At 42.7% G+C, this 24,942-nt stretch overlaps 2 protein-coding genes across 2 annotated transcripts; both read left to right on the top strand.

Annotated features, from left to right (window-relative positions):
• Positions 1-78: 78 nt before the first annotated feature.
• On the top strand, positions 79-23,096 carry LOC114262402 (uncharacterized). Its single transcript, XM_028202761.2, has 3 exons — positions 79-1,507; positions 21,393-21,556; positions 21,658-23,096. The coding sequence occupies exons 1-3, from the start codon at positions 880-882 to the stop codon at positions 22,750-22,752; spliced, it is 1,887 nt and encodes a 628-aa protein (XP_028058562.2). The 5' UTR covers positions 79-879; the 3' UTR covers positions 22,753-23,096.
• Positions 2,595-6,693, top strand: LOC145804645 (uncharacterized). Its single transcript, XM_082899330.1, has 4 exons — positions 2,595-4,802; positions 4,913-5,725; positions 5,823-5,941; positions 6,034-6,693. Exons 1-4 carry the CDS (start codon positions 3,842-3,844, stop codon positions 6,496-6,498), a joined length of 2,358 nt encoding a protein of 785 aa, XP_082755456.1. The 5' UTR covers positions 2,595-3,841; the 3' UTR covers positions 6,499-6,693.
• Positions 23,097-24,942: the final 1,846 nt, after the last annotated feature.

The raw sequence follows: 24,942 nt of genomic DNA on the forward strand, positions 1-24,942 counted from the left end.
AAAGCCTGAAGATTGTTTCCTTTCATCAAATACGATTAAAAGAGAGATTTGGAAATGAGTTGAAATTTTAAAAGAAAATAATTAAGATTAAAATGGTTCGTATCATTTAAGTTTTTTTATTAAAATTTTACTCAAATTATCATTTGGAGGGAATATTGTGGTATTTGAGTTCAAGAATATCATGGGAAAGTCTAGCATTGAGATGAGGGAAATGAACTTAAAAGAGAAAAGATGTTTAATTTTACCTTTATGAGGTACGTGTAGTTAAGATAACATAATATATATATATATATATATATATATATATATATATATATATATATATATTTTGATTAATTATATCATTTCCATCACGTAATATATCAATTATATAAAATATTTTTTTTTCTTGATTATATTTGATTGTATCTATTTCTAACCCAATGTATACAAAGGAGTAAAGTACCAAATAACATATAAAAATCACTTACATCATCACATTCCGTCTAAGTTTATAACGAATCCCTGACAGCTTATTAGGGGGCACAGTGCAATGCAACTCAAATATCAAGGAGATCGATGTCATTTTCTTAAACTAGTGGGGGTGCTGTCTGTAATTTGTGTAATAGTAAGGAAAAATTATTAATTAATTCTGAAGGACCATAACAAAATCAATCCAAATCACCATAATCCTAATTATTTAATATAAAATTATAAATCTAATTTTTTTCGCCAATCATAATTATACATGTAAAAGTGTCACATAATACTTCGCCTGAAGCAACCAATAAATTCTTAATCAGTGTAATTTTCCCTATGCTAAGAGAACATTCACACACTCACAGTCCTAGTCATCTTCCTCTCTCAAAACCCTAAACCTAACAATTCAAAACTCCAAATATGGCAGCAAACCCAAAGAAAAGCTTCATCCCCCTCTTCCTCATTCTCTCTCTCTCCTCTCTATTCCTTTTCTCTCTCTACAACTTCTCACTACCTCAATTTCAGTCTTCCCAAACCTCCTTCAACCAAAACCAGTGTACCACTCCCACTTCACCTAATCACACCAATGCCAATTTCGTTCTCACCATCAAAGTCCTCGCCTTCGATCGCATCGCCTCTCTCTCTCGCTGCCTCCGATCTCTCTCCAATGCCCATTACCACAATGACAGGGTCAATCTTCACATCTTCATTGACCACTTCAAAATCACGGACGATTCAACTGATAATTTTGATGGAAAACTGAGTGAATCGCGTCGAATTCTGGATTTTGTTGATGGTTTTGTTTGGGAATTCGGTGAAAAATTGGTGCTTTACCGGACTGGAAATGTAGGGTTGCAAGCGCAGTGGTTGGAGTCGTGGTGGCCGAGTTCGGATGACGAGTTTGCCTTTGTTGTGGAAGATGATTTGGAAGTTTCACCTCTGTATTACGGATTTCTGAAGGGTTTGATTGTTAATTATTACTATAATGCTTCCAATTTTAGTCCTTCAATCTATGGGGCATCGCTACAGCGACCAAGGTTTGTTCCAGGTATTACTTCTTACCCATTTTGTTTGATCTCTTGTTTGTTTGATTGCTCAGAAAATGTAGGATTAGCAAAGAAAATGAGATTTTGAGAGTTGGAACTTTTCTTTTCTTAGAACTTGAGAAAACTGAAACAGCCATTCGATTGATATATTTGATGTAACTTAGCTAAACTTTGGAATTATTAAATTGGACAAACCTAATGGAAATTGCAAAATTTTGTGATTTTGCAAAATTTGAAAGGGGTTTTGAAAAAGGTAACAGGGATTAGGACTTTTTATGCAGTTGAAAGAAGTGGACATCAACTGTAAATTCAATTATCTAACCCACAGGAATTGCAATGTGCTATCTATGAACATGCCCTGCCGTTTAGAGCAAGATGGTCCTGTCTGACATATTGTTTTTTTTTTTTTTTTTGATTGGCACTGGGTGTCCGGATCAAAGCCCGACTAATGCCTTGGGGTGTACAAGTTCTCGGCAAGGAGTTTTCTAGAAGTGTACCATGGTTAATTCAAGGGTTTTTCCAGTGTTGTCAAAGTCGCGCCTAGGCGCACGCCTAGGCGCAAGGCGAGTCGAGTCGCACCATCTGCGCCTGTACAGGTACCAGGCGAGGCGGCTTGAGCCAGGCGAGCGCCTTAACCGCGCCTTTAGCAAGGCGAGAGAGGCGCAAGGCCCTCGCCTAGGCGCGACTGAGCGTTTAATCTGTAGATCAGATCGAACGACTCAGATTCGACTCAGATGAAGCTTTCGAATGGCATAAAATCACAGAGGATCAGAACTCATGTACCATATCAGCCGAATAGGACTCAGATTAACCCTAATTGAAGCCGTCTCTCCCTCTTTCGCCTCGCAATCGACTTCGAGCTGCTGGAGCTAGACTTGGTCTGCGACTACGACTGCGACACGAGCTGGACTTCGACTGCGACACTGGATCGACTTCGGCTGAGCAGGTTCGACTCCTTCTTCTTCGTCTTCGACACTGATCCCCTTCTCCTTCTTCTTCGTCTTCGACAGGTCGTCGTTCGACTTCAACATTCATTTTTTTTTTCCTTTTCTTTTTTCTCCTTCGGCTTCACAGGTTCAGTCCTCTCTTCTTTTTTTTTTTTTTCCTTTTCTTTTTTTTTTTTCAATTATTTGAGTTTATGTTTTTTCAACACTGGTTCAACCCATTATGATTATTACATAAATAAATAAATTAATTCATACATACATAAATAAAAAAATAGATACATTACATTACATCCATTATGATTATATTAAAATTGATTCATCATTATACTGAAATTAATTAATTGATCATTAATTAAAAAAATAGAAAATTGATTCATGAGTTAATTAATTCATACATTCATTACAGTACATACATTGAAACATAACATTAATTAATTCATAAATTGATTCATAAGTTAATTAAAAAAATAGAAAATTGATTAATTAATTAGAAAAGATTAATGTGTTGTGATTAATAAGAATTTAATAAGAATTTAATTGATTAATAAAGATTAATCAATTTATCAATTAATCAATTTATTGTGTTGTGATTAATGTGTTGTGATTAAAAAAATAGAAAATTGGTTGATTAATTAATTGATAAATTGATTCATAAGTTAATCAATTTATTAATGTGATGAATTAATAAATTGGTCAAAGTTTTTCTTGAAAAAATAATGTAACATAGGAATTAATGTAATGGAATGTAATGTTCATTAATTAATTAATTGATCATTAATTAAAAAAAATAGAAAATTGATTCATGAGTTAATTAATTCATACATTCATTACAGTACATACATTGAATCATAACATTAATTAATTCATAAATTGATTCATAAGTTAATTAAAAAAATAGAAAATTGATTAATTAATTAGAAAAGATTAATGTGTTGTGATTAATAAGAATTTAATGTGTTGTATGTGTTGTGATTAATGTGATTAATAAGAATTTAATAAGAATTTAATTGATTAATAAAGATTAATCAATTTATCAATTAATCAATTTATTGTGTTGTGATTAATGTGTTGTGATTAAAAAAATAGAAAATTGGTTGATTAATTAATTGATAAATTGATTCATAAGTTAATCAATTTATTAATGTGATGAATTAATAAATTGGTCAAAGTTTTTCTTGAAAAAATAATGTAACATAGGAATGAATGTAATGGAATGTAATGTACATTAATTAATTAATTCGTCATTAATTAAAAAAATAGAAAATTGATTCATACATTACATACATTAATTAATTCATCACATAACATACATTACATTCATTATACTGAAATTGTTTTTCTGTTATTTATTTTTTGTGTTGTGTAGTAAGTACTATTACTAAGTAGAAAATGACATCGGAAAGTAATAGAAAAGATCCGGCGTGGCAATATGCCCATTTGGTGGAGGAGAATAATTTAAACAAGTTTGAGTGTAATTTTTGTGGTAAAGTATCAAATGGAGGTGTTTATCGGGTGAAACAACACCTTGCGGGAGGTTATAGGAATGTTACTGCTTGCCCGAAGTGTCCTTCTCATGTAAGAGAAGAGATTAGAGAGTTCATGTCCAAAAAAAAGACACAAAAAGAAGAAATGAACATGTTGCCTGATTTTGATGACATGGACATGGAAGATGAAGATGATGATGTTGTTGAGATCAATGTCAATCAACACTGCAAGTTGACAAGTAGTAGCCAAGGTTCATCCAAATCCAAATCCAAATCAAAAATGCCAAAGAGAAAAGGGCCTATGGATGTTTACTTCACACCCAATCCTGAATCAGTGGTGAAAAATCGAAGAGACCAAGCAAAAGGGAAACAAACAAAAATTGATGCAAATGACCCTTACAAAAAAGAAATGAGAGCTCGGGCACTGCAAAGATTTGCAAGGTGGATGTATGATGCTGGTATCCCTTTCAATGTAGTAAATTATGAGAGTTTTGGACCAATGATTGAAGCCATTGGCCAATATGGTCCTGGTATGAAGCCACCGACTTACCATGAAGTGCGGGTTACCCAACTCAAAAAAGAAGTGAAACATACTGAAGATTTGATGAAGTATCATAAAGAGGATTGTGCAAAATACGGGTGTTCCATAAAGGCTGATGGTTGGACTGATAAGAGAGGAAGGACATTGATTAATTTTTTAGTTAATTGTCCAAGAGGAACCATGTTTGTTGAGTTGGTTGATGCTTCTAGCTATTCCAAGGATGGGCAAAAGCTATTTGAATTACTAGACAAGTTTGTGGAGAAAGTTGGAAAAGAGAATGTCGTGCAAGTTATCACTGATAGCGCTGCAGCTAATGTGTTGGCGGGTAAGAATATTTCCTCATTCCTTACATCAAAATTGTTTACTCATAATTTGTTTTGTATTTAAAATTTAAAAACTTGAAAATAATAATTCTTCATTATTGTTACATTATAGGGAGGTTTTTGGAAGCTAAGTATGAACAGTTGTATTGGACACCATGTGCTGCTCATTGTTTGGACTTGATGTTAGAAGACATTTTCAAGATACCTAGACTGAAAAAGACATTTGAAAGGGGTATTGCAGTACATGGCTACATTTACAATCGGCATACGTTGCTAAACATGATGAGGCGCTATACAAATTTGAAGAATTTGATCAAGCCTGCAAAAACTAGATTTGCAACCGCTTTTTTGACTTTGTGTAGGATGCATCAACAAAAAAACAATTTGAGAAAGATGGTCACCTCCGAAGACTGGACCTCAAGCAAATGGGCAAAGGAGCCACAAGGTAAAAGAATGGCACAAACTTTGTTGATGCCTTCATTTAGGAATACTGTTGTGTTTGCCCTTAAGGTCTCGGGTCCTCTTGTCAAAGTGTTTAGATTGGTTGATACTGAGAAGAAACCTCCCATGGGATACATTTATGAGGCAATGGATAGGGTAAAAGAATGCATTGCAAGTTCATTTGATCATAAAGAAGAGAAGTATAATGAAATCTTCGAAATCATTGACAAAAGATGGGATGTCCAATTGCATCGACCTTTACATGCAGCTGCGCATTTTCTTAACCCAGAATTCTTTTACCCAAAAGCGTTAGAGGTGCAAAGAGATCATGAAGTGATGAATGGGTTTTATGAATGCATGCAAAGGTTGGTCCCGGATGTCACTGTTCAAGATTTGATCACTAATGAGATGAGTATTTATATGAAGGCTGAGAGTCTTTTTGGCAAGGCTGTTGCGATTAGGCAAAGAAATACAAGAGCACCGGGTAATATATTATAGACTCATAGAGTTTATTTTTAGTAATACTTTTAGTAAAACTTAATACTTGGTAACAATTATTTCCAACTAGTGGATTATCGCAGCTGATTGGTGGGCATCATATGGTTCTTATACTCCAAACTTGCAAACTTTTGTTATAAAAGTCTTTAGCCTAACATGTAGTTCATCGGGTTGTGAACGAAATTGGAGTGTATTCGAACATGTGAGTATTTAACATTCTAACTAATTTTTTGTTGAATTCAAATTTTTTTTTTTCTCATTATATAGAATTTAATATCTTTTTAATACTTGCAGCTTCATAGCAAGAAAAGAAATAGATTGGAACAACAACGTCTCAATGATTTAGTGTATGTCAAATACAATAGAACATTGAGATTTAGGTATGACATGCGCAACACTCTTGATCCCATATCTTTGCAAAATATTGATGAAAGCAATGAGTGGTTGCTTGGGAGGATGGATGGAGAATCAGATGAAGATAATGAGCCTGTGTTTGATGATGATGATGGCTTGACGTGGGCTACTGTTACTAGAGCTTTTGGAGTAGAAGAAAGTAGCCATGCAAGTAGAGCAACAAGTTCATGCTCAAAGGCACAACCGAGGATATCTAAACCATCAACATTGACTCCACTTCAATTAATAGATGAAGAGGAAGCGGGTTCAGATGACACAGAGGAGGAAGATGTTGAGGGATACAAATCAACTGATGGAGAAGAAGATGATAGTTTGCTTGCCATTGATGTTAAGGATGATGATTGACTGACACCGACCTAACCTACCCTTTCTTTTGATATTGATGTTTTTAAGTGTTAAGTTAAGACATATATTAATATTTGTTGGATATTTATGTTTTGGATGTTTAGTATTTATGTTTTTATTTTATTAAATGTGGATTATTTGATCTTTGAAAATTGGAATGTTATGTAATATGCACTTTCATGGCTTTGAGAATTATTCTATATTTTGTCTTAAATCTTGATTACTTTTTATTTTTTAAAAAATTGTCTTACTACTATGAATGATTAGTCTATATTAATTTTTCTATTTTTTACGAATACTATGCGCCTTACTTCAATAAAGCCCGCGCCTCGCCTTGCGCCTTGCGCTTAGGCTCCAAGAGACCTTTGGCGCCTTAGTGCGCCTTGAGCCTTTAAAAACACTGGGTTTTTCCCCAGTCTGATGGCCCAAGAAATTATTAATACTTAAGAGGTTTCGATCTTTTAACCTTGGAGGGAGCACACCCTCAAGACCCAAACCTTTGTCACCAGGCCAACCCCTTGGGTTCGACATATTGCTTTATTACCTTTGAGAGGGAGATTAATGATATGGAGTTGTGCCGGACAGATTTGGGCCGGACAGAATTATGCCGGATAGATTTGGACCGGACAGAGTTGGGCCGGATAGATTTGGGCCGGACAGGCGTTGGGCCAAGTTGTGTGGCCCGGACGTGAAGGAAGCTGCTCGGTTAAGGCAGCGCGTGGATTGAACAAGCTGCGAGGATCTGTGGTTATGAAGCCGGGGTACCTGTTTGCTCGGCAGATAGGTTGACCGCAGACAAGCGTGAGTTGTCCCGAGCTCGGCTTTGCCGAGATGCCGCCGAGTCCGGTCCCCATTTGAGCTTAGCTGTTGGAGTACTTGGGCAAGAAGCGCAGCATGGCAGACGATGGCCGAGATGGTACCGACCGGCTGCCGAGCTCCCAGGTAAATGGGAGGGCAGTTGGGTTAGGTGGTGCCCAGCAAGATTTGTGCTGACAGATGGGATAGCAGCACCACGTGTCGAGAGACGGATGGGAGTGGATTTGGGGCGCAGAAGGTATATAAGCGAGTCTGCGCCCCCCTTTGCTTGGATGAATATTTTTTGTAAGGAAATTCTTACACGCAAACCCTCCTCTCTCTCTATCCTAAGGTGTGTGCTAACTTGATCGTCGAAGGGTTTTCCGGCCACACCGCTGGGTAGCTCACCGCTGTTGTGCTCGCAGATCGATCGGACAGACAGGAGCTTGGAAGAAAGGAATACGGGCTTGCCGGAATATTTGCTCCCCGTACAATTGGCGCTGTCTGTGGGAAAGTTTGACAGACAAAACCTTGTCTTCCAAGCTAGTCTGATCGCCGTCCATGGCGAACAACGACGAGTTTCCGTTGTCTGCCATAGACGGAGCCACACCGGAGTTCACCCGAAGGAGAGAAGGACCTCCCGCCATCCATCCAATGGCGGACTTGGAGACACCCATCGGAGGACAGACAGGAGACGCGCGGGATAAGCGCGGACGAAGTTATGGTCATTCACGAAGTCCGGACGGTCATCGGCGGCGGAGAGAATCACATGCCCGACGTCTGGAACACAAGTTGACGGACCAAGACGCTGTCATCCGGCGAATGGCGGCAGAGATGGAGGAGCTCAAGCGGCATGTCAAAGGGAAAGGTGTAGCTGGAGTGGGTGACCACAGTGAGCGCACCCCATCCCGCCGTTTAGGCGGTCAGAGTCAGCGACGCACTCCGTCCATTTCTATTACCAGAAGTTACCAGGTTGGTGATTCCGACGTGTATGCAGAGAAGTCTAGCGCGCAAGACAGCATCTACCGGCCCTCACGTCCGGAGACGACGTCGAGGTACTCTTACTCCGCTCATTCAGAGGATTTGCGGGCGGTCTTAAAGGAGCGGGCTCGCCGGCGCGAAGCTCAGAGGATACCGGCGTTCCAACGGCTATCCTACGGGGTTCACGCCAGCGAGGAGGTTAGAATGCCTCCACCCCCGCCAAGCAGCGCCACTCCTAGTGGATTCAGATTTGGCCAGGTTGAGTGCCACCCCTTTCTCCCTGGAAATAGAAACTACACCACTAGCCAAAGTTCATGCTATACGACGGGAAAACCGATCTCTACATGCATGTAAGTCATTTCCAACAGGTCATGGCCGGACATAGGCGGAATGACGCTCTTATGTGCCTCATCTTTCTGTCAAGTTTGGGCGAACTGGGCTTGAAGTGGTTTGAAAGGCTGCCGGAGGGGAGTATTGAGAGGTGGCATCAGCTGGCCGAAGCCTTTGTCACGCGCTTCAAAACCAACACAAAAACACCAAAGGAAGTCGATCATCTACTGAGTGTCAAGATGGAACCGAGCGACACATTGAAGGCATACAACGAGATCTTCAACGAGATCTTAGATTGGGAGACCTTCAACGAAATCTTAGATTGCCCGGTCAACCTTGCAATCACTTAATACAAGCATGGTCTCCCGGTCGGATATAGACTGCGGGACTCGCTTACCATGCACCAACCGACGTCCATGGGCCAGCTCATCCAGCGCATCAATGAGCACATCCGAGTCGAGGATGATGCGTCAGCATCTACCGTGAAGGCAACTCCGGTAGCAACAGACAAGAAGACAGCAGGTAAAGTGCACGCAGTTGGGCAAGAGTCCAGCCGCTCAAGTGACCGAGCAGAGGAATCGGACCGTGGCTCGAATCGCAAAAATCAAGGTAGAGGACGTCGGAATGACCGGGATGACTACCCCCGAGATGACGTAGCGGATGCAAACAGAAGGTTGAAGGCAGGGACTGGCATAACCACGGTCTTCAAGATTCCGATCTATCGCATACTTAGTGAAATCCGAGACGAGGAGTGTCCAGTTTCCTGCTAAGTTGGGCGATGGACAAAAGGGCTACAATTCGCGGTATCGTTGCACGTTTCATCGGGAGCGAGGCCACCGGACTGAGGATTGTTTGCCATTGAGGCAACACCTGGAAGAGCTAGTCGTGGCCGGGCACCTAGATCTTTACATTGATGGGGGCGTTAAGGCAAATCAAGTTCCGATTGATCCGCGGGGACCGGATGACCGGGATGCATCTCCTCAAGGGGTTGTGAATGTCATCCACGGCATAGTGGAACCAGCGCGTGTTTGCGAGCTCCGTGGTATGATCAAGAAGGCAGAGCACACGAGGGAAGTTTTGTCAGTTCAGCCTGCACTCAAGAGGGGGAAGACGGAAGCGAAAGATGTGATCAGTTTCTTCTCAAGGGACTTGGAGCGCATTCAGACACCGCACAATGACGCCTTAGTAGTTACACTTCGTGTCAAAGATTTTGAAGTGAAACGGATCTTGATCGATCAGGAAAGCTCGGTCGAAATCATGTACTACGACGCTTTCCAACAGCTCAAGCTCCGAGATATGGATTTGGCCCCGGCGACATCGCCGTTGGTTGGTTTCAACTCACAACCGGAGTGGCCTTTGGAAAAGATTATCCTGCCAGTCAAAACGGGACCCGTGGTCAAACAGGTGGAGTTCTGGGTATTGCAGGTGCCATCTACTTACGATTTGATCCTTGGAAGGGGGTGGCTTCACGCAATGCAAGCTGTGGCATCGACTTTCCACCAAGTAATGAGATTCCCCTCGGCTATGGGGGCAATCGAGGAGATTTGGGGCGATCAGGTCATGTCAAAGCAGTGCTTCGTGGCGGTCAACGGGTGCCGGGCTGCCAAAGGATTTGTTCAAATGATTGCGGGACCGGAGGACCAGGGTGTCTTGGATGATGTGGGCACCAAGGCCGAGGACAAAGCTGTCGAGGAATTGGTGGAGGTGCGAATTGATACAGAGCAGCTGGACAAGTTCTTCTTGCTCGACTCAAGCCTTACAGCCACAGAACGGACCGAGATGGTTGAGTTTTTGATGGCCAACATCGAAGTTTTTGCATGGTCGCTTTACGACATGCTCGGCCTCGATCCTAGTTTTATTTGCCATTATCTCAATGTCTTTCCCGGAGCCAAGGCAGTCATTCAACGAACAAGGAGATCGGCGCTGCATCATGCCGAGGTAGTTGCGGAAGAAGTCAAGAATTTGCTAGAGGCACGAGCAATTCAAGAAGTACACTATCCTCGGTGGATCTCAAATACCGTGGTGGTACCGAAGAAGAATGGGAAGTGGCGGGTTTGCGTTGATTACAAGACCGTCAACCGAGCTTGTCCGAAAGATAGCTTTCCTTTGCCTAGAATTGACCAGCTTGTGGATTTGACGGCTGGACATAACAGGCTAAGTTTCTTGGATGCCTACCGCGGCTATCATCAGATTGCCATGCATGGCCCTGACTGAGAAATCACCTCGTTTACTACACCAAGGGGACTCTTTTGCTACTGAGTCATGCCTTTTGGTTTGAAGAACGCCGGGACAACTTTTCAGAGGATGGTGACCAAGATGTTTGCTCCTTTGCTGGGCCGGACAATGGAAGCCTACATTGATGATTTGGTGGTTAAAAGCCGGCATCAAGCAGATCATTTGTCCGACTTGGCCGAGGTGTTCGCCATTCTCAAAAAGCACAAGCTACGCCTGAATACGTCTAAGTGTGCCTTCGGCGTGGGATCCGGAAAATTCTTAGGATTCCTAGTCACGAACCGAGGTATCGAAGCAGACCCTACACAAATCCAAGCCGTGCAAGAGTTAAAACAGCCTAGCTCGGCAAAAGACGTGCAGCATCTGGTCGGAATGGCCGCCGCGCTTAATCGATTTATAAGCCGGTCATCAGATCGCTGCCTCCCTTTCTTTCAGTCCTTAAAATCAAAGTTCTCCTGGGATGAAGAGTGTAACTGAGCCTTGGCCGAGCTCAAGGAGTATCTGTCTTCAGCGCCACTGTTGGTCACGCCGGAGCCTGGAGAAGAACTCTATCTTTATTTGGCCGTATCACAGCATGCAGTCAGTGCGGTGCTTGTCCGGGCTGAAGGAATCAAGCACCTCCCCATCTTCTATGTCAGCAAAACTTTGCTACCGGCAGAGTCGAGATACTTGCCGTTGGAGAAGCTTGCTTTGGCATTAATGATGGCTTCAAGAAAGTTGGCGCACTATTTCCATGCACATACCGTCATCGTCTTGACCGAGTTCCCCCTCAAAGCTTTATTCGAGCGGGCAGACTTCTCCGGTCGGATTCTAAAGTGGGCGGTTGAGTTGGGACAGTTTGATGTGAAGTTCCAGCCGTGCACTACCATCAAAGCCCAGACTTTGGCCGACTTCGTCGCCGAATTCTCACCTGAAACTCATCCGGTATGCCCGGTCGATATTACCGCGGCAGATGATGAGGTGCACGCAAGACCATCCGAGATACAACCAGTTGGGGGAGGTAGCGACGCGGAGTTTGCGCGCACCACTGAAGCACCCTCAGTTTGTACGGTTTTACCATCCGGTAATGCGATGACGGAGTTGAATATCACCGACTAACCTGCTTTGTCCGGTCCCGCATCACCAATGGGGGAAGAAATGGAACCACACAACTCAGAATCTGCGACCGGCATAATACCGCAACCTGGTGATTCGCCTACGGACTTGAGCATTGCAGATCAACTTGCTGAGTCCGGTGCCGAATCATCAAGAGTGGCTGAATTGGAAACAATCAACACAGAACTCGAATCCGAATGGCCGAGCAGTCGTGACCCCATCAACCTTCGTAACTCTTAGGACCCTTCACAATGTTGGAAGCTCTTTGTGGGGGAGATGTGGAAACTTTTCGTTGATGGAGCGTTGAACCGCCACGGTGCCGGGCTAGGTATCGTTCTTATCTCGCCGGATGGCCTAATTATTGAACATTCTATCACCCTTGGCTTCCCAGCATCCAACAACGAGACTGAGTACGAGGCACTTTTGGCCGGACTCAAAAGCGCCCTTCAGATGAAGGCTTCCGAGCTAATGGTGTACAGTGATTCCCAGCTTGTAGTTAACTAAGTCGCTGGGATTTATGAAGCAAAGGACGACAGAATGGCAAAGTACCAAGCTTTGGTCTGGGAGCACATCAAGCAATTTCAGGCAATTAGAGTTCAACAAATTGGCCGAGAAGAGAACAACCGAGCTGATGAGCTAGCCGGCCTCGCCTCAATGGTTGATTGTGCATCTCCTAACCTCCTATTAATTGAATTTCTTCCACGGCCGAGCATAGAGGAAACCGGACAGACGGATGTATTCTGCACCGCGCTAGGTCCTTTCTGGATGGACCCTATAGCCCTGTTTCTCAGAGATCGGATTCTGCCAGCCGAGAAGAAAGAAGCGCACAAAGTCCGGGTGAAATTAGAGCGGTTTTGGCTCTCTCCATCTGGAGCGTTGTATAAAAAGTCCTTCACCGGTCCTTATCTGAAGTGCGTGCACCCGAGTAGCGTGGAGGCCTCCTTGTACGAAATTCACGAAGGCATCTGTGGCAGTCACATAGGGGGCAGGTCCTTGGCCTACCGCACTATTTCGCAAGGCTATTGGTGGCCGTGCATGCAAGCCAACGCCCAGATATATGTTCGCAAGTGCGAGAAGTGCTAGAAGTTTGCGCACCAGATTCATCAGCCGGCCAGAGAACTTCTTCCCCTAACCAGTCCTTGGCCTTTTGCAATGTGGGGATTAGACATAGTGGGGCCGCTCCTAACAGCACCAGGCAACCGCAAGTTCTTCATCGCGGCAACAGACTACTTCACCAAGTGGGTTGAAGCCGAGCCTTTGGCGACAATCAAGGAGAAAGACGTGAAGCGGTTTGTCTGGCAGAATGTGGTAACACGGTTCGGCGTCCCTAAAATTTTGATCTCTGACAACGGCACCCAGTTTGACAGCCGCCTATTCAGAGGGTTTTGTGAAGATTTGAAGATGTAGGAGTTAGTCCAAACACGGGAAACGAGGGATGTTTCATACTCCAAGTGATGAAATGTGCCTCGATCCCCGGTTGTCGGCATTCTACAACTCCACTCCGGCTTACCCACAGTCCAACGGTCAAGCCGAGGCGTCAAACAAGACTATTCTTGACGGACTGAAGAAGAGACTTGAGAAGGCCAAGGGAAAGTGGGCCGAGGAACTTCCCAGCGTCCTTTGGGCATACCGAACTACCCCTCGGCGTTCTACCGGGGAAACTCCATTCGCTTTGGCTTATGACATGGAGGCGGTCATACCTTTGGAAGTAGGTATGCCCACTCTCAGAAGTGAAAGTTTTGAACCCGAGCTAAACGCCGAGGCCATTGCTCTGGAAATAGATTTGGTGGAAGAGCGCCGGGAAAAGGCTCTCATCCACATCGATGCCTACCAACAAGAGCTCTCAAGGAAGTACAATAAAACGGTGCACCCCAGACCGTTCAAAGTAGGTGATTGGGTTTTGAGGAAAGTTATGGGCAACACCCTGGTGCTAGGTGAAGGCAAACTAGGGGCAAATTGGGAAGGACCCTACAAGATAACCGGTCTGGTGGGCAAGGGGGCATACCACTTGGAGGATCTCGATGGTAAAGGAATACCCCGGCCATGGAATGCGGCCAACCTCAAACTGTAGTATTTCTAGCTTTTGTTTTCTTTTTATGCAAAGGAATTTTTTGCCTTACACTTCAGAATGTAATTCTTTTTGTCAATATATAGAGGTATCTTCTTTGCCTTAGCATTTTGATTGATTGCTTTGAATACTTGAGATTCTCAACCGAGATGATTTACTTCGGTTGAAAGAGTTGATGTTTTGTTCAACTTAGGTATTCTCAACCGAGATGATTTACTCCGGTTGAACGAGTTGATGTTTTGTTCAACTTAGGTATTCTCAACCGAGATGATTTACTCCGGTTGAAAGAGTTGATGTTTTGTTCAACTCAGGGATTCCAACCGAGATGACTTACTCCGGTTGAAGGAGTTGATGGTTTGTTCAACTCTGCGATACCAACCGAGATGAGTTACTCCGGTTGAAGGAGTTGATGTTTTGTTCAACTCAGGGATTCCAATCGAGATGAGTCACGCCGGTTGAAGGCGTTGATGGTTTGTTCAACCCAAAGATTCCAACCGAGATGACCTATTCCGGTTGAAGGAGTTGATGGTTTGTTCTATTCTATCAAAATTAAAACCGAGATGGTGTATTCCGGTTATACAAGGGGTTTTCAGTTCAGGCATACTCAACCACGATGATTTAGTCCGGTTGAAAGAATTAGTGATTTGTTCAACTTTGTTGTTCCCACCGAGATGTTTATTCCGGCTGCAGAACCTCAATTTTGTTAAATTTACCGAGGTGTTAACTCCGGTCAAGCTAGTTGGTGATTTGTGTAACTTAGTCATTCAAACCGAGATGTTTTGCTGAAGATAGAGTTGGAGAAAACCGTGCAAACACTTGATGAAATTAAAGCTTTTCATTGATAAAAAGTTAATACAAAAGGTGGGGAACTTAGCCCGGTTACATTTGTGGACAGAAAAAAGAAAACTAAACTAAAGGGGAGAGGTCTGGGAATTTCTCCTCAGCTTCTAGGTTGACCGTTGCTGTCTGGTCCTGGACACCGGTCCCAGTCTGGTCGGTTTGCCCCTGCTCGGTTTTGTCATCTCCCTTAGCGTCCGCCTCGACTTCTTCGAGTCCTTTCTCGGCCTCAGCCTGCAGCGCGCTGAAGACGTCATTGGCGTGTGGAATGAGGTAGGTCAGTAAGAAGACAGTCGGTGGAGAGGCAAACACGTCAGTGTCAGGACCTTGACCGAGCTGTTGACAGGCAGCCTTCCATCCAGCTTTGAAATATATGTCCTGGGTGGTGAAGACTTGTTTTTTATAGTTGTCTTCCGCTTCTTTGAAGCCGGCATTATTGGCGTCTTCACAATCCTTCTCCCTGGACTTCTTGAGCGCGTCCAGCTCGGCCTGGAGCTCGTCCCTCTTTTTCTCGGCTTCATCAAGTTGGCCGAGCAACCGGTTGTTATCGACATTGGCGATTTCAAGTGAGGACTTTGCTCGGCCAAGCTCGGTTTGGAGGCCTTGGACTTGGCTGGCAGTGTCGGCTGCTTTTTGCCGAAGTCGGTGGATGCGCTCCATAACCAGGTGCTACTTTTGGATGGCCTACAAGGAGAAAACTGGATCAAATTAGAAACCGTGCAAACACTTAATAAAAATTTCAGCAAAGGATTGAGGCTTACCCTGGCCATGGACTTGACTGAAGACTTCATAGGCCGAGTGTCCGGAACGTGGTCGCTGCGGACCACATCGCTCGGTAGGAGCAGGGCTTTTGAGAGATCAAAGGCAAGAAGGTGCTCTTTGTCACCCTTGATCGAAGCGTTCGCCGGGATGTCTTTTCCCCGGTGCTTAAGCTGCGGTCGCCAGGCTGGAATTGGGTCTGCGGTTTCTGTGGGTTGCTCGGTGGTGAGCTCGGCAACCAGCTCGGCAGTTGGGTCTGCGCGAGGCCTTTTGCTAGCCCGGCGAGCTTCTTGCTTGGATTGCCCGGCAGCCGGCGACGCGAAGGCAACTACAGGGCCGCTGGATTGACCGGCAGCTCGGGAATGGGAAACGATGCTCGGTATTTCGCCCGAGGTCGCAGTGAGCAAGTTCTTGATGCGACTCCTTTTCGCCATCTCCTCGGCCTCAGTTAACCGGATAAGTGGGACGTCTGGCAGAGTTGGATCTCAGGGCGGAGTTGGAGCACGGAGAAAGTCTGTAACTTTACTCTGGCGTGGTGCTGAGTATCTATAAGTTGGAACGTAGCCGAGCAATTCGTTGCAATCTCGATGGCTGTAGCTAGGGGTGAGCAGCGGATATACCGATCCGCCAAAACCGACCGAACCAAACCGATCCGCCGCATTTTGGATGGATGCGTGATGACGAGCGGACGGTTGCGGATTGATTTTCTCAAATCCGCCAATTTGGCGGACGGATGGCGGATTTGAGATTTTTTGGCCGCAACCGAACCGCCAAACCGCCAAATCGCAAGCACCCCTAGTAATTTATAAGACTTTGTATTTTTAATTTGTTTAAATATTATATTTGTGTTTTCAATTGAAAAAGAGTTTAAATATTCTGTTGAAAAAAAGTTTTCAACTTGAATATATTTTTTGAATTGAAAAAAATAAACGTATTATTCATATATATTTTTTAGTTTTTAAATGTAACTCTAAAAATAATAAATAGAAAATATGATATATGTTGGTTGGTTTTTGTTTTCAAAAACATATGTAGATGTAACAATACAGAGACATTCAATCTCTACTACTGCTCTGTTCATGGTTTTGGTGATTTGAATTGTTATTATATTTTAAGAATCACAGATTGTAATACTTTATGGGGATGAATCATACTGTGATTGTAATATGTGGATGAGGCATGCAGTGATCATGATATTCTAAAGTTTCAAACTTTTTTTCTTTAGATAAGGCATACAGTGATTGTAATATTTTTTTAAGTCATTGACGGTAATACTTTCTTTTTATTTTTTTTCTTTTTTCGTTTGAGGAATTGCACAAGTTGAATTATGTTGAAAATTTATAAAATTTTAAACCGCCAAACCGATTCGCATCCATCCGCCAAACCGCCAATCCGCTCAATCCACATCCGCCGGATTGGCGGACGGATGCGGATTGATTTTCTTCAATCCGCCAATCTGGCGGACGGATGGCGGATTGGAGGTTCCGTGGCCGCAACCGACCCGCGCCCACCCCTAGCTGTAGCGGAGCGCTGTCCGGATTGCTTCTGCGTTGGGGTATTGGTAGTTTGCTTGCAAGGCTTGAATTGCTGCAGGAGGAAGAGGAAAAATGGTTAAGTGCAGAATAATAAAGTGAATTGACCGAACAAGACAACACGGCTTACATGTGGAACCGAAGTTCTTGCTTATGAACCAGCCCGGTACCTCGGCTGTTTCATAATTGTCGGTTACCCAGAAGAAATCGTCATTGTGCAAGTCCTTGTCTGGTGTTTCGGTCACGATTTTTTCTTTGCCCGGCCTAATCTTAAGGTAATAGGCGAGCCGTCGCCGGTGTGCCCCAGGGTGTACTGCCGCAGTATCTCGGCTAAACCTAAGTTAATGCCTAGCCAGTTGTTAAGCTCGTGCACACCGTTTATTATTCGGTAGGTGTTGGTGGACACTTGAGTGGGTGTAAGCCCGATGCGGCGGAGGAACTCGGTGATTAGTGGGTTGAGTGGAAAACGAAGGCCTCCTTCGACGATTGATAGCACGGTGAAGGGGCACTCCCCCCTGCCCCAAGGCGTTGTCTCAATTTCTGCAAGCTCAAGGTGGACATCGGCCGGGATGCCGTACTCCTCCCTGAACGCAGCTAGGGCAGTCGGAGTATCAACGAGGAAGCGGAATTTCCCCATTTACGACCGGCTAAATTAGCTCGGTTTTGGTTTGGCACTATCAGGTGATTTGTGGCTGCTTGGTCTTTGGGAGCCTCAGGATTGGACAGTGGTCCCCTTGGACTCTGCAGGAAAAGGAGGGCAAGTGTAAGAGGGAGCGCGGTCGTACAAAGCGAGCTTGACTTTAGCTCGGTCATCTAGAGTGCCAAACCACCTCGGTCGTAGAGGCTCACAAGGAGCTCGGCCGCCCAAGCAGACCAGATTTTAGCCTGGTTGAGCGGCCAAGACCTTTGTTATCCCGGTTCTTGCTATGGTTATATCCAAGGTTCTGAAAAGCGGTTGCAGTCGCCGTAACGGTGGCAGTGGCGCGGTTGCGGTTGCAGGGTGTAAAGGTCGTAGCGTAACGGTTGCGGTAACCGGAACCGTGAATTTTTTTATTTTTCGCACAATTTGAAAAAAACTTACCGATACGCACATTTTTTTTCTATGATCATATTTATTGGGTTTTAAAATAAATATTGATCAATTTTTATAAATTTTTAAGTTTGATCCAATATATTTCATATTTTTAAATCACTATAAATTGAGTTTTTTACATTTTATTTTAATAATGACTTTATATTTTACAAAAAATAATCACTAACTATTATATATAAGATAAACAATGACAAAAGTAAGAGAATAAATAAAAGTCTAAATATATATATATTAATCAAGCCAAATAGATAATGACCACACTTATTATTATTATTATTATTTTCAAACAATATATAAATAGACACACACAAACAAAATGGTTGAGTGATAATAGCTGAATAGAATAACATAGCCTGCGTTTGGTTGTGTTTTGTAAATGTGATTTGAGAGTATGAGTTGTATTTTGAGTTTGTGTGTTGTAGAATTATGATTTGAGTGTAGAAAATTTGTTTGGTAAAGAGTTTTGGAAATAGTTTTGGAAAAGAGGTTTGATTTAAGTGGGGAATTGTTGATGTGACATTTGATATGTGATACAAAAATTTACAACTCATAACTAAACATACAATTCAAAATTATTTTAAAGCACATAAAAAATTTAAAAATTTTCAGAAAATATTTTTCCCGATTATATAAATGAATTGCAAAAAAAAAAAAAAAATCTGTACAGCAGAGGACATCCGGGCGGATGTCCCTAGGGATGTCCGGGCAGAAGACCCCATGGACATCCGGGCGGTCTTCCCTGAGGCAAAAAAATCACAAAAAAGAAAATATTTTTCCCGATTATATAAATGAATTGCAAAAAAAAAAAAAAAATCTGTACAGCAGAGGACATCCGGGCGGATGTCCCTAGGGATGTCCGGGCAGAAGACCCCATGGACATCCGGGCGGTCTTCCCTGAGGCAAAAAAATCACAAAAAACGTTGCTGATGCACAGAGCTCTCGGCAGAGATTTTGAAAATTGATTCCAGACACTCAACCAAACATCATACTGAAACACACCTGTAGAATTACATTTTCAATTCACAACCAAACAGAGCCATAGGTTTTACAATTTCAACAAATCAATAACATGTTCTTCATCTTCCCTATTCTCTCTCTCTATCTCTTGTTCCTCTATCTTCCCTCTTCTCTCTCTATCTCTTTTCCCCCCATTTTTAACTTTTTTTGTGTTTTTTTGAAAAAAGCAATTCGGAACCGTTACGTAACGGTGCGTAACAGGCCGTTACGGCACCGTTACGACCGCTATAGCAGCCGCTACGGCCGATACACCTGTGAATCTCAATCACACTGCAAAAGCGGCCGTAACGGGTGGCGGTAACTACCACAACCGTTACGTAACGGCATTACGTAACGGTTGCGGCCGCTTTTTAAAACCTTGGTTATATCTAACAGGTTATTTGCTCGGTCGAGATGGTTTTTTGGATCAAACGACGACCTGGAGCCCGGTCCGCCCCAGTTTTTCGAAGTTCATCAGCGAAAATGAAGAACACCATGAACAGTGGGAGGTTTGGGACGATTTCTATGGCCTACGTCCTAAGAACTATGTTTTAGTGCCCTAATGTGTGAAATATTTAAGAAGATAGCAACAAAAGAGGAGTTGAAGGACTTACCAGCGAAGGGCAAGGACTATTCCTTCGAGCACGAAGAATGGCAGACGAGGCTTGGAGAAAGGTGCTTGAGCTCTGAAGCGTCGGATCGCAGAGAGGCAGTAGGAGCGAAATGAAGAAGAGGGGGCTTGTATGTATAGACGGAGAAACCGCCAAGAATTCAAATTCTGGCAGACGGCTGGGTTGGCTGCTCGAGGTCCAATGGAAGCCTGCCACGTGTCCCCATTTATGACGACGTCAGAACTGAAAGGACAGGTTGAAGAGTCGAGGAGACAACCGGGCAATTTTTGAAGAAGAGAACGTCAACTGAGGAGTAGGAGCGAACAAATTTCGCAGACAGGAGTCAACTAGCCCGGTCGCCGTTTCGAATCATGAGGACCGAGGAAGTGTTATCCCGGTCGGAATATGTAATCCCAGTCACGCTTTTGCGGACGGAATTAAGGGGCAATTGAGAGGGAGATTAATGATATGGAGTTGTGCCGGACAGATTTGGTCCGGACAGAATTATGCCGGACAGATTTGGACCGGACAGAGTTGGGCCGGATAGATTTGGGCCGGACAGGCGTTGGGCCAAGTTGTGTGGCCCGGCCGTGAAGGAAGCTGCTCGGTTAAGGCAGCGCATGGATTGAACAAGCTGCGAGGATCCGTGGTTATGAAGCCGGGGTACCTGTTTGCTCGGCAGATAGGTTGACCGCAGACAAGCGTGAGTTGTCCCGAGCTCGGCTTTGCCGAGATGCCGCCGAGTCCGGTCCCCATCTGAGCTTAGTTGTTGGAGTACTTGGGCAAGAAGCGCAGCATGGCAGACGATGGCCGAGATGGTACCGACTGGCTGCCGAGCTCCCAGGTAAATGGGAGGGCAGTTGGGTTAGGTGGTGCCCAGCAAGATTTGTGCTGACAGATGGGATAGCAGCACCACGTGTCGAGAGACGGATGGGAGTGGATTTGGGGCGCAGAAGGTATATAAGCGAGTCTGCGCCCCCTTTTGCTTTGGATGAACATTTTTTGTAAGGAAATTCTTACACGCAAACACTCCTCTCTCCCTATCCTAAGGTGTGTGCTAACTTGATCGTCGGAGGGTTTTCCGGCCACACCGCCGGGTAGCTCACCGCTGTTGTGCTCGCAGATCGATCGGACAGACGGGAGCTTGGAAGAAAGGAATACGGGCTTGCCGGAATATTTGCTCCCCGTACAACCTTATTCTTGTGAAGGATCATACTTAATGGACAATAACTGAATTTATTGACCTAATCGCAAGGCGCAGCCCAATTAACATTTCTTGTTAGTAGTGAAAGTCAAGATTCTAGGGCTTATTAAATATCCTTTAAAAGTGCTGAACAGAACATTCCTGGCCTGTTGGTTTGGTTTTGTTTTGTTCTCATTTCAATTATCACATACCAATCAAATATCAAACTGCTGATTATAAAAGTTCTGTATAGCTGCATATTTTACTCTATTCATGTGATAGTTTCTGCAGTTTCGGGCATTTGTTAAAGTTCCTATGCCAGATTGCACTGTTAATATTCATCTTCTCATTCTATAGTTATCAAATTGTTTACTGATGTCAGGTAAACATGGAAATAAAATACAATTGGATAGTGGTACACGCGTTTTCTTGTACCAGCTGGTCGGCACTTGGGGCCAGCTTTTGTTTCCAAGGCCCTGGAAAGAGTTCCGTTTGTGGTATGACGCACACAAGGCCAAGGGCATCAAGCCATTTCTTCAGGGGATGGTAAATCAATTCCCACTTTACTTTTATAATTTTTTTGCTTTATCTAAGTCTAGTGGAAAATGGAAGTCAATACTCTTGCGTTAACTCCATTTTTTTTATAGGTGACAACAGGGTGGTACAAAAAAATGGGAGAAAGAATATGGACTCCTTGGTTTATTAAATTTATCCACTCTCGTGGGTACTTCAATCTGTATACAAACTTTTCACATGAGAGAGCACTCAGTATCTCCCATAGGGATGCCGGCGTTAACTATGGGAAAACAGCAGGGCCAGATTCATATTTACTGGATGAAAAATCTCTTGATTTCAATCTTTTGGAAATGCAGCCACTGAGCAAATTAAAGTGGTTTGATTTCTGTTTTGGACAGGTTCTTCCCAATATAGTTGTTAGGAGTTCCAATGAACTTGGGGCTGTTGTTCACTCTCGGCAGAAACTGGATTCTGTTATACTTGTGACCCTACAAAAGGTATCAGAGGCTGTGACAAGAAACTTGCTCTGCCACTTTGAGAGGCTAAATATTCAAAACTACATATTAATGGGTCCTAAATCTAATTTTTTGCTTGATCTTGCAAGACGAGGACATCCTGTGATTGATGTGGACCAATTTTTTGACCATATGAAAAACCAGAAATTGGTAGCTTTTCAAGAAATCAGCATGGAATTGATCAAGGAGGTTTCAGTGGCAAGCTATATAGTTAAGATGATATTAGAACTTGGGTATAGCACATGGGTGCTGGATGGGAACATGCTTCCAGTTAGTGGTGATATATTTTTTAATTCCACCAATCCCAACTACGATTTCTATGTTGGGAAGAGCTCTAAAGCTCTCCTTGTTAGGAACTCATTGTCCGCTCGGAAAAATTGGGTTGATGATTTTATCTACAAGGTTGCAATGATGGCAGGGTCTTTGAAAAGTAAAGATTTGCTTTCAGTGGATGACAGAAACTTTGTTTATGTAGTGGCGAAAGTATTAGAACAGAAGGGTGTGAAAATTAAGAGAATCGATAATATGGGTTTTGGTGTGAACATCAACACGAGTAATGCTGATCAAACATCTTTGGGGGATGGAAAGAAAATCATTTTCTGGTCATTCGAGATGAGATTAGATTTAATTCAGAAACGGCTTGAAGAATTAGGTATGTGGATTGTAGATGGCGATTCTTCGTGCAATGCTGTTGTTTGTCACCAGTCATAGCAGTTAACGGCAATAGCAAGTTTTTGACCACTCGGACCAGTGATTTACATACTCATTCTGTATTAATATTTTTTTCGCATTCTTTTGACCCCAATAGCCCCACCTAGGTCCTAATGAACAGAAGCTGAGAGTTAAGGTGGATGGCAATCATGTCACCCCATGAAGACTCGAACCCAGATCTACTTATCAAATCTAATGAGTGAGCTCTCACCCGCTTGGCTTATTGTTTTCCTCTGTAAAATTCACCAAATGGCTGCTGCATCCCAGCTTCGATCAAAGCTGATTATCAGTTTGTATTTGTGGTGGAGGAAACCATTTATGTTTGTGTTAATTGCTTCTTATAATTCCTTGCTTTCCATATTACCATTTTTTTTTTTTTTCTGAGAAAAGAAAATTTGAGTTTGTATGTTCTTCCATGCTTAAAACTCCAATGTAGGGTAAAATCTTTTGATGGAACATATTTTTGTTAATGTTGTGTAAGCCTATTTTAGATCAACTCAAATGACATAAAAATGATAACCAATGCCCATTAAAAGATGACAACATTATGAGACGACACCTTACCAGTCACTCAAACACACACAAGACAAGCACTTCACCACTCTTCCAGGCTAGCTCCATCAAATGCTATGTAATTACTTTGTTAGACAATATATTTAATGAAAGAGAGACTAATGCTAGTTCCACCTTACTACTTAGATTGGAGCCTAGTGTGTTAGAGCACTGCTTGCACTACAAGAAAATCCAGCTTTGGCGACTAAAAAATGAATTTTCGTCGCTGAAAGTAGGACAATCGGTGACTAAAATGGAATTAGTCGCCAAAAGTGTTCACTTTTGGCGACTAAGGCAATTTAGTAGCCAAATGCATAGTTATTGGCGACTAAAATCAATTTCGTAGCCAAAAGTAAGGGTTTTGGCGACTAAAATTCAGTTTAGTCGCCAAAAGTGCAGATTTTTTGCTACTAAAAAAAATTAGTAGCTAAAAGGAGGGGTTTTGCCGACTAAACCCGACTTTAGTCGCCAAAAGTGCTGTTTTTGGCTACTAAAAAAAATTAGTAGCTAAAAGGAGTTTTGGCTACTAAACCTGACTTTAGTCGCCAAAAGTGCTGTTTTTGGTTACTAAAAAAAAATTAGTAGCTAAAAGGAGGAGTTTTGGCTATTAAACCTGACTTTAGTCGCCAAAAGTGGCTGTTTTTGGCTACTAAAAAAAATTAGTAGCTAAAAGTAGAGGTTTTGCCGACTAAAACTGACTTTAGTCGCCAAAAGTGCTTACCCTATTTTTTTTTGTAAATATTTTATTTTTTACATAAAATATATTTTAAATAAAAAAAATTATTTTCATATATACAATTTTGTATTAATACCAATGAATATAGTATATAAACAATATTTGTTGCAATAATATTCATGTGAATTGGGAGTGGCGTAGTGGGTGAGCATGTGTTGGTAAAGGCGCAGTGGGTGCAAGTGTTGGGACACAAGTTCGAACCTTGGGGAATCCAGCAGAGGGAATTTTTTTTTTTCCCTGAAATAGTCTTTTGGCGACTAAAAGAGTTTAGTCGCCGAAAGGTGTACCTTTTGGCGACGAAAATCTTAGTCGGGAAATGTTTAAATAATAAATTAAAAAATCACTATTGGCGATTAAAAATTTAGTCGCTAAATGTATAATTTCAAAAAATGGAATTGCATTTGGCGACAATTTGTTTCGTCGCTGAAGACCTGTGAATTGGCGACTAACAGGTTTTTAGTCGCCAAAGGCATTGCCGACCATGGATTCGCGACAACAATGGCGACTAAAAGTTTTTGTCGGGGAAAGTAAAAATTCGACCTTTGGCGACTAAAAAAGGACCTTTGGCGACTAAAAATTTAGTCGCCAAAGGTGTATTTTGTTGTAGTGTTGTCAGCATTCGTTCTTGGATATAAATTAACTAAAAGGGCTGAGCAAAGGCGACATGTATGCAGTCTTACCTTAATTTTTTTTTTATAAAAATTTATTTATGAGACTCAAACCTGGATATAAATATCTAGTACCATCATATTAATTGGTGCATATTTTGGGATTTTTAAAAACAATAAAAAAATTAAGAGCAGCGTAAGCAACTCTTCGTGAACGTGGAGGATAACTCACCAATTTTCACTTTTGAGTTGCATTTGAATCATGAATTTGAGTAGGAATTTAGAAAGGGAAAG

The sequence above is a fragment of the Camellia sinensis genome, chromosome 12 (genome assembly GCF_055761805.1).
Source record: "Camellia sinensis isolate YWXY chromosome 12, ASM5576180v1, whole genome shotgun sequence".
Classification (NCBI taxonomy): Eukaryota; Viridiplantae; Streptophyta; class Magnoliopsida; order Ericales; family Theaceae; genus Camellia; species Camellia sinensis.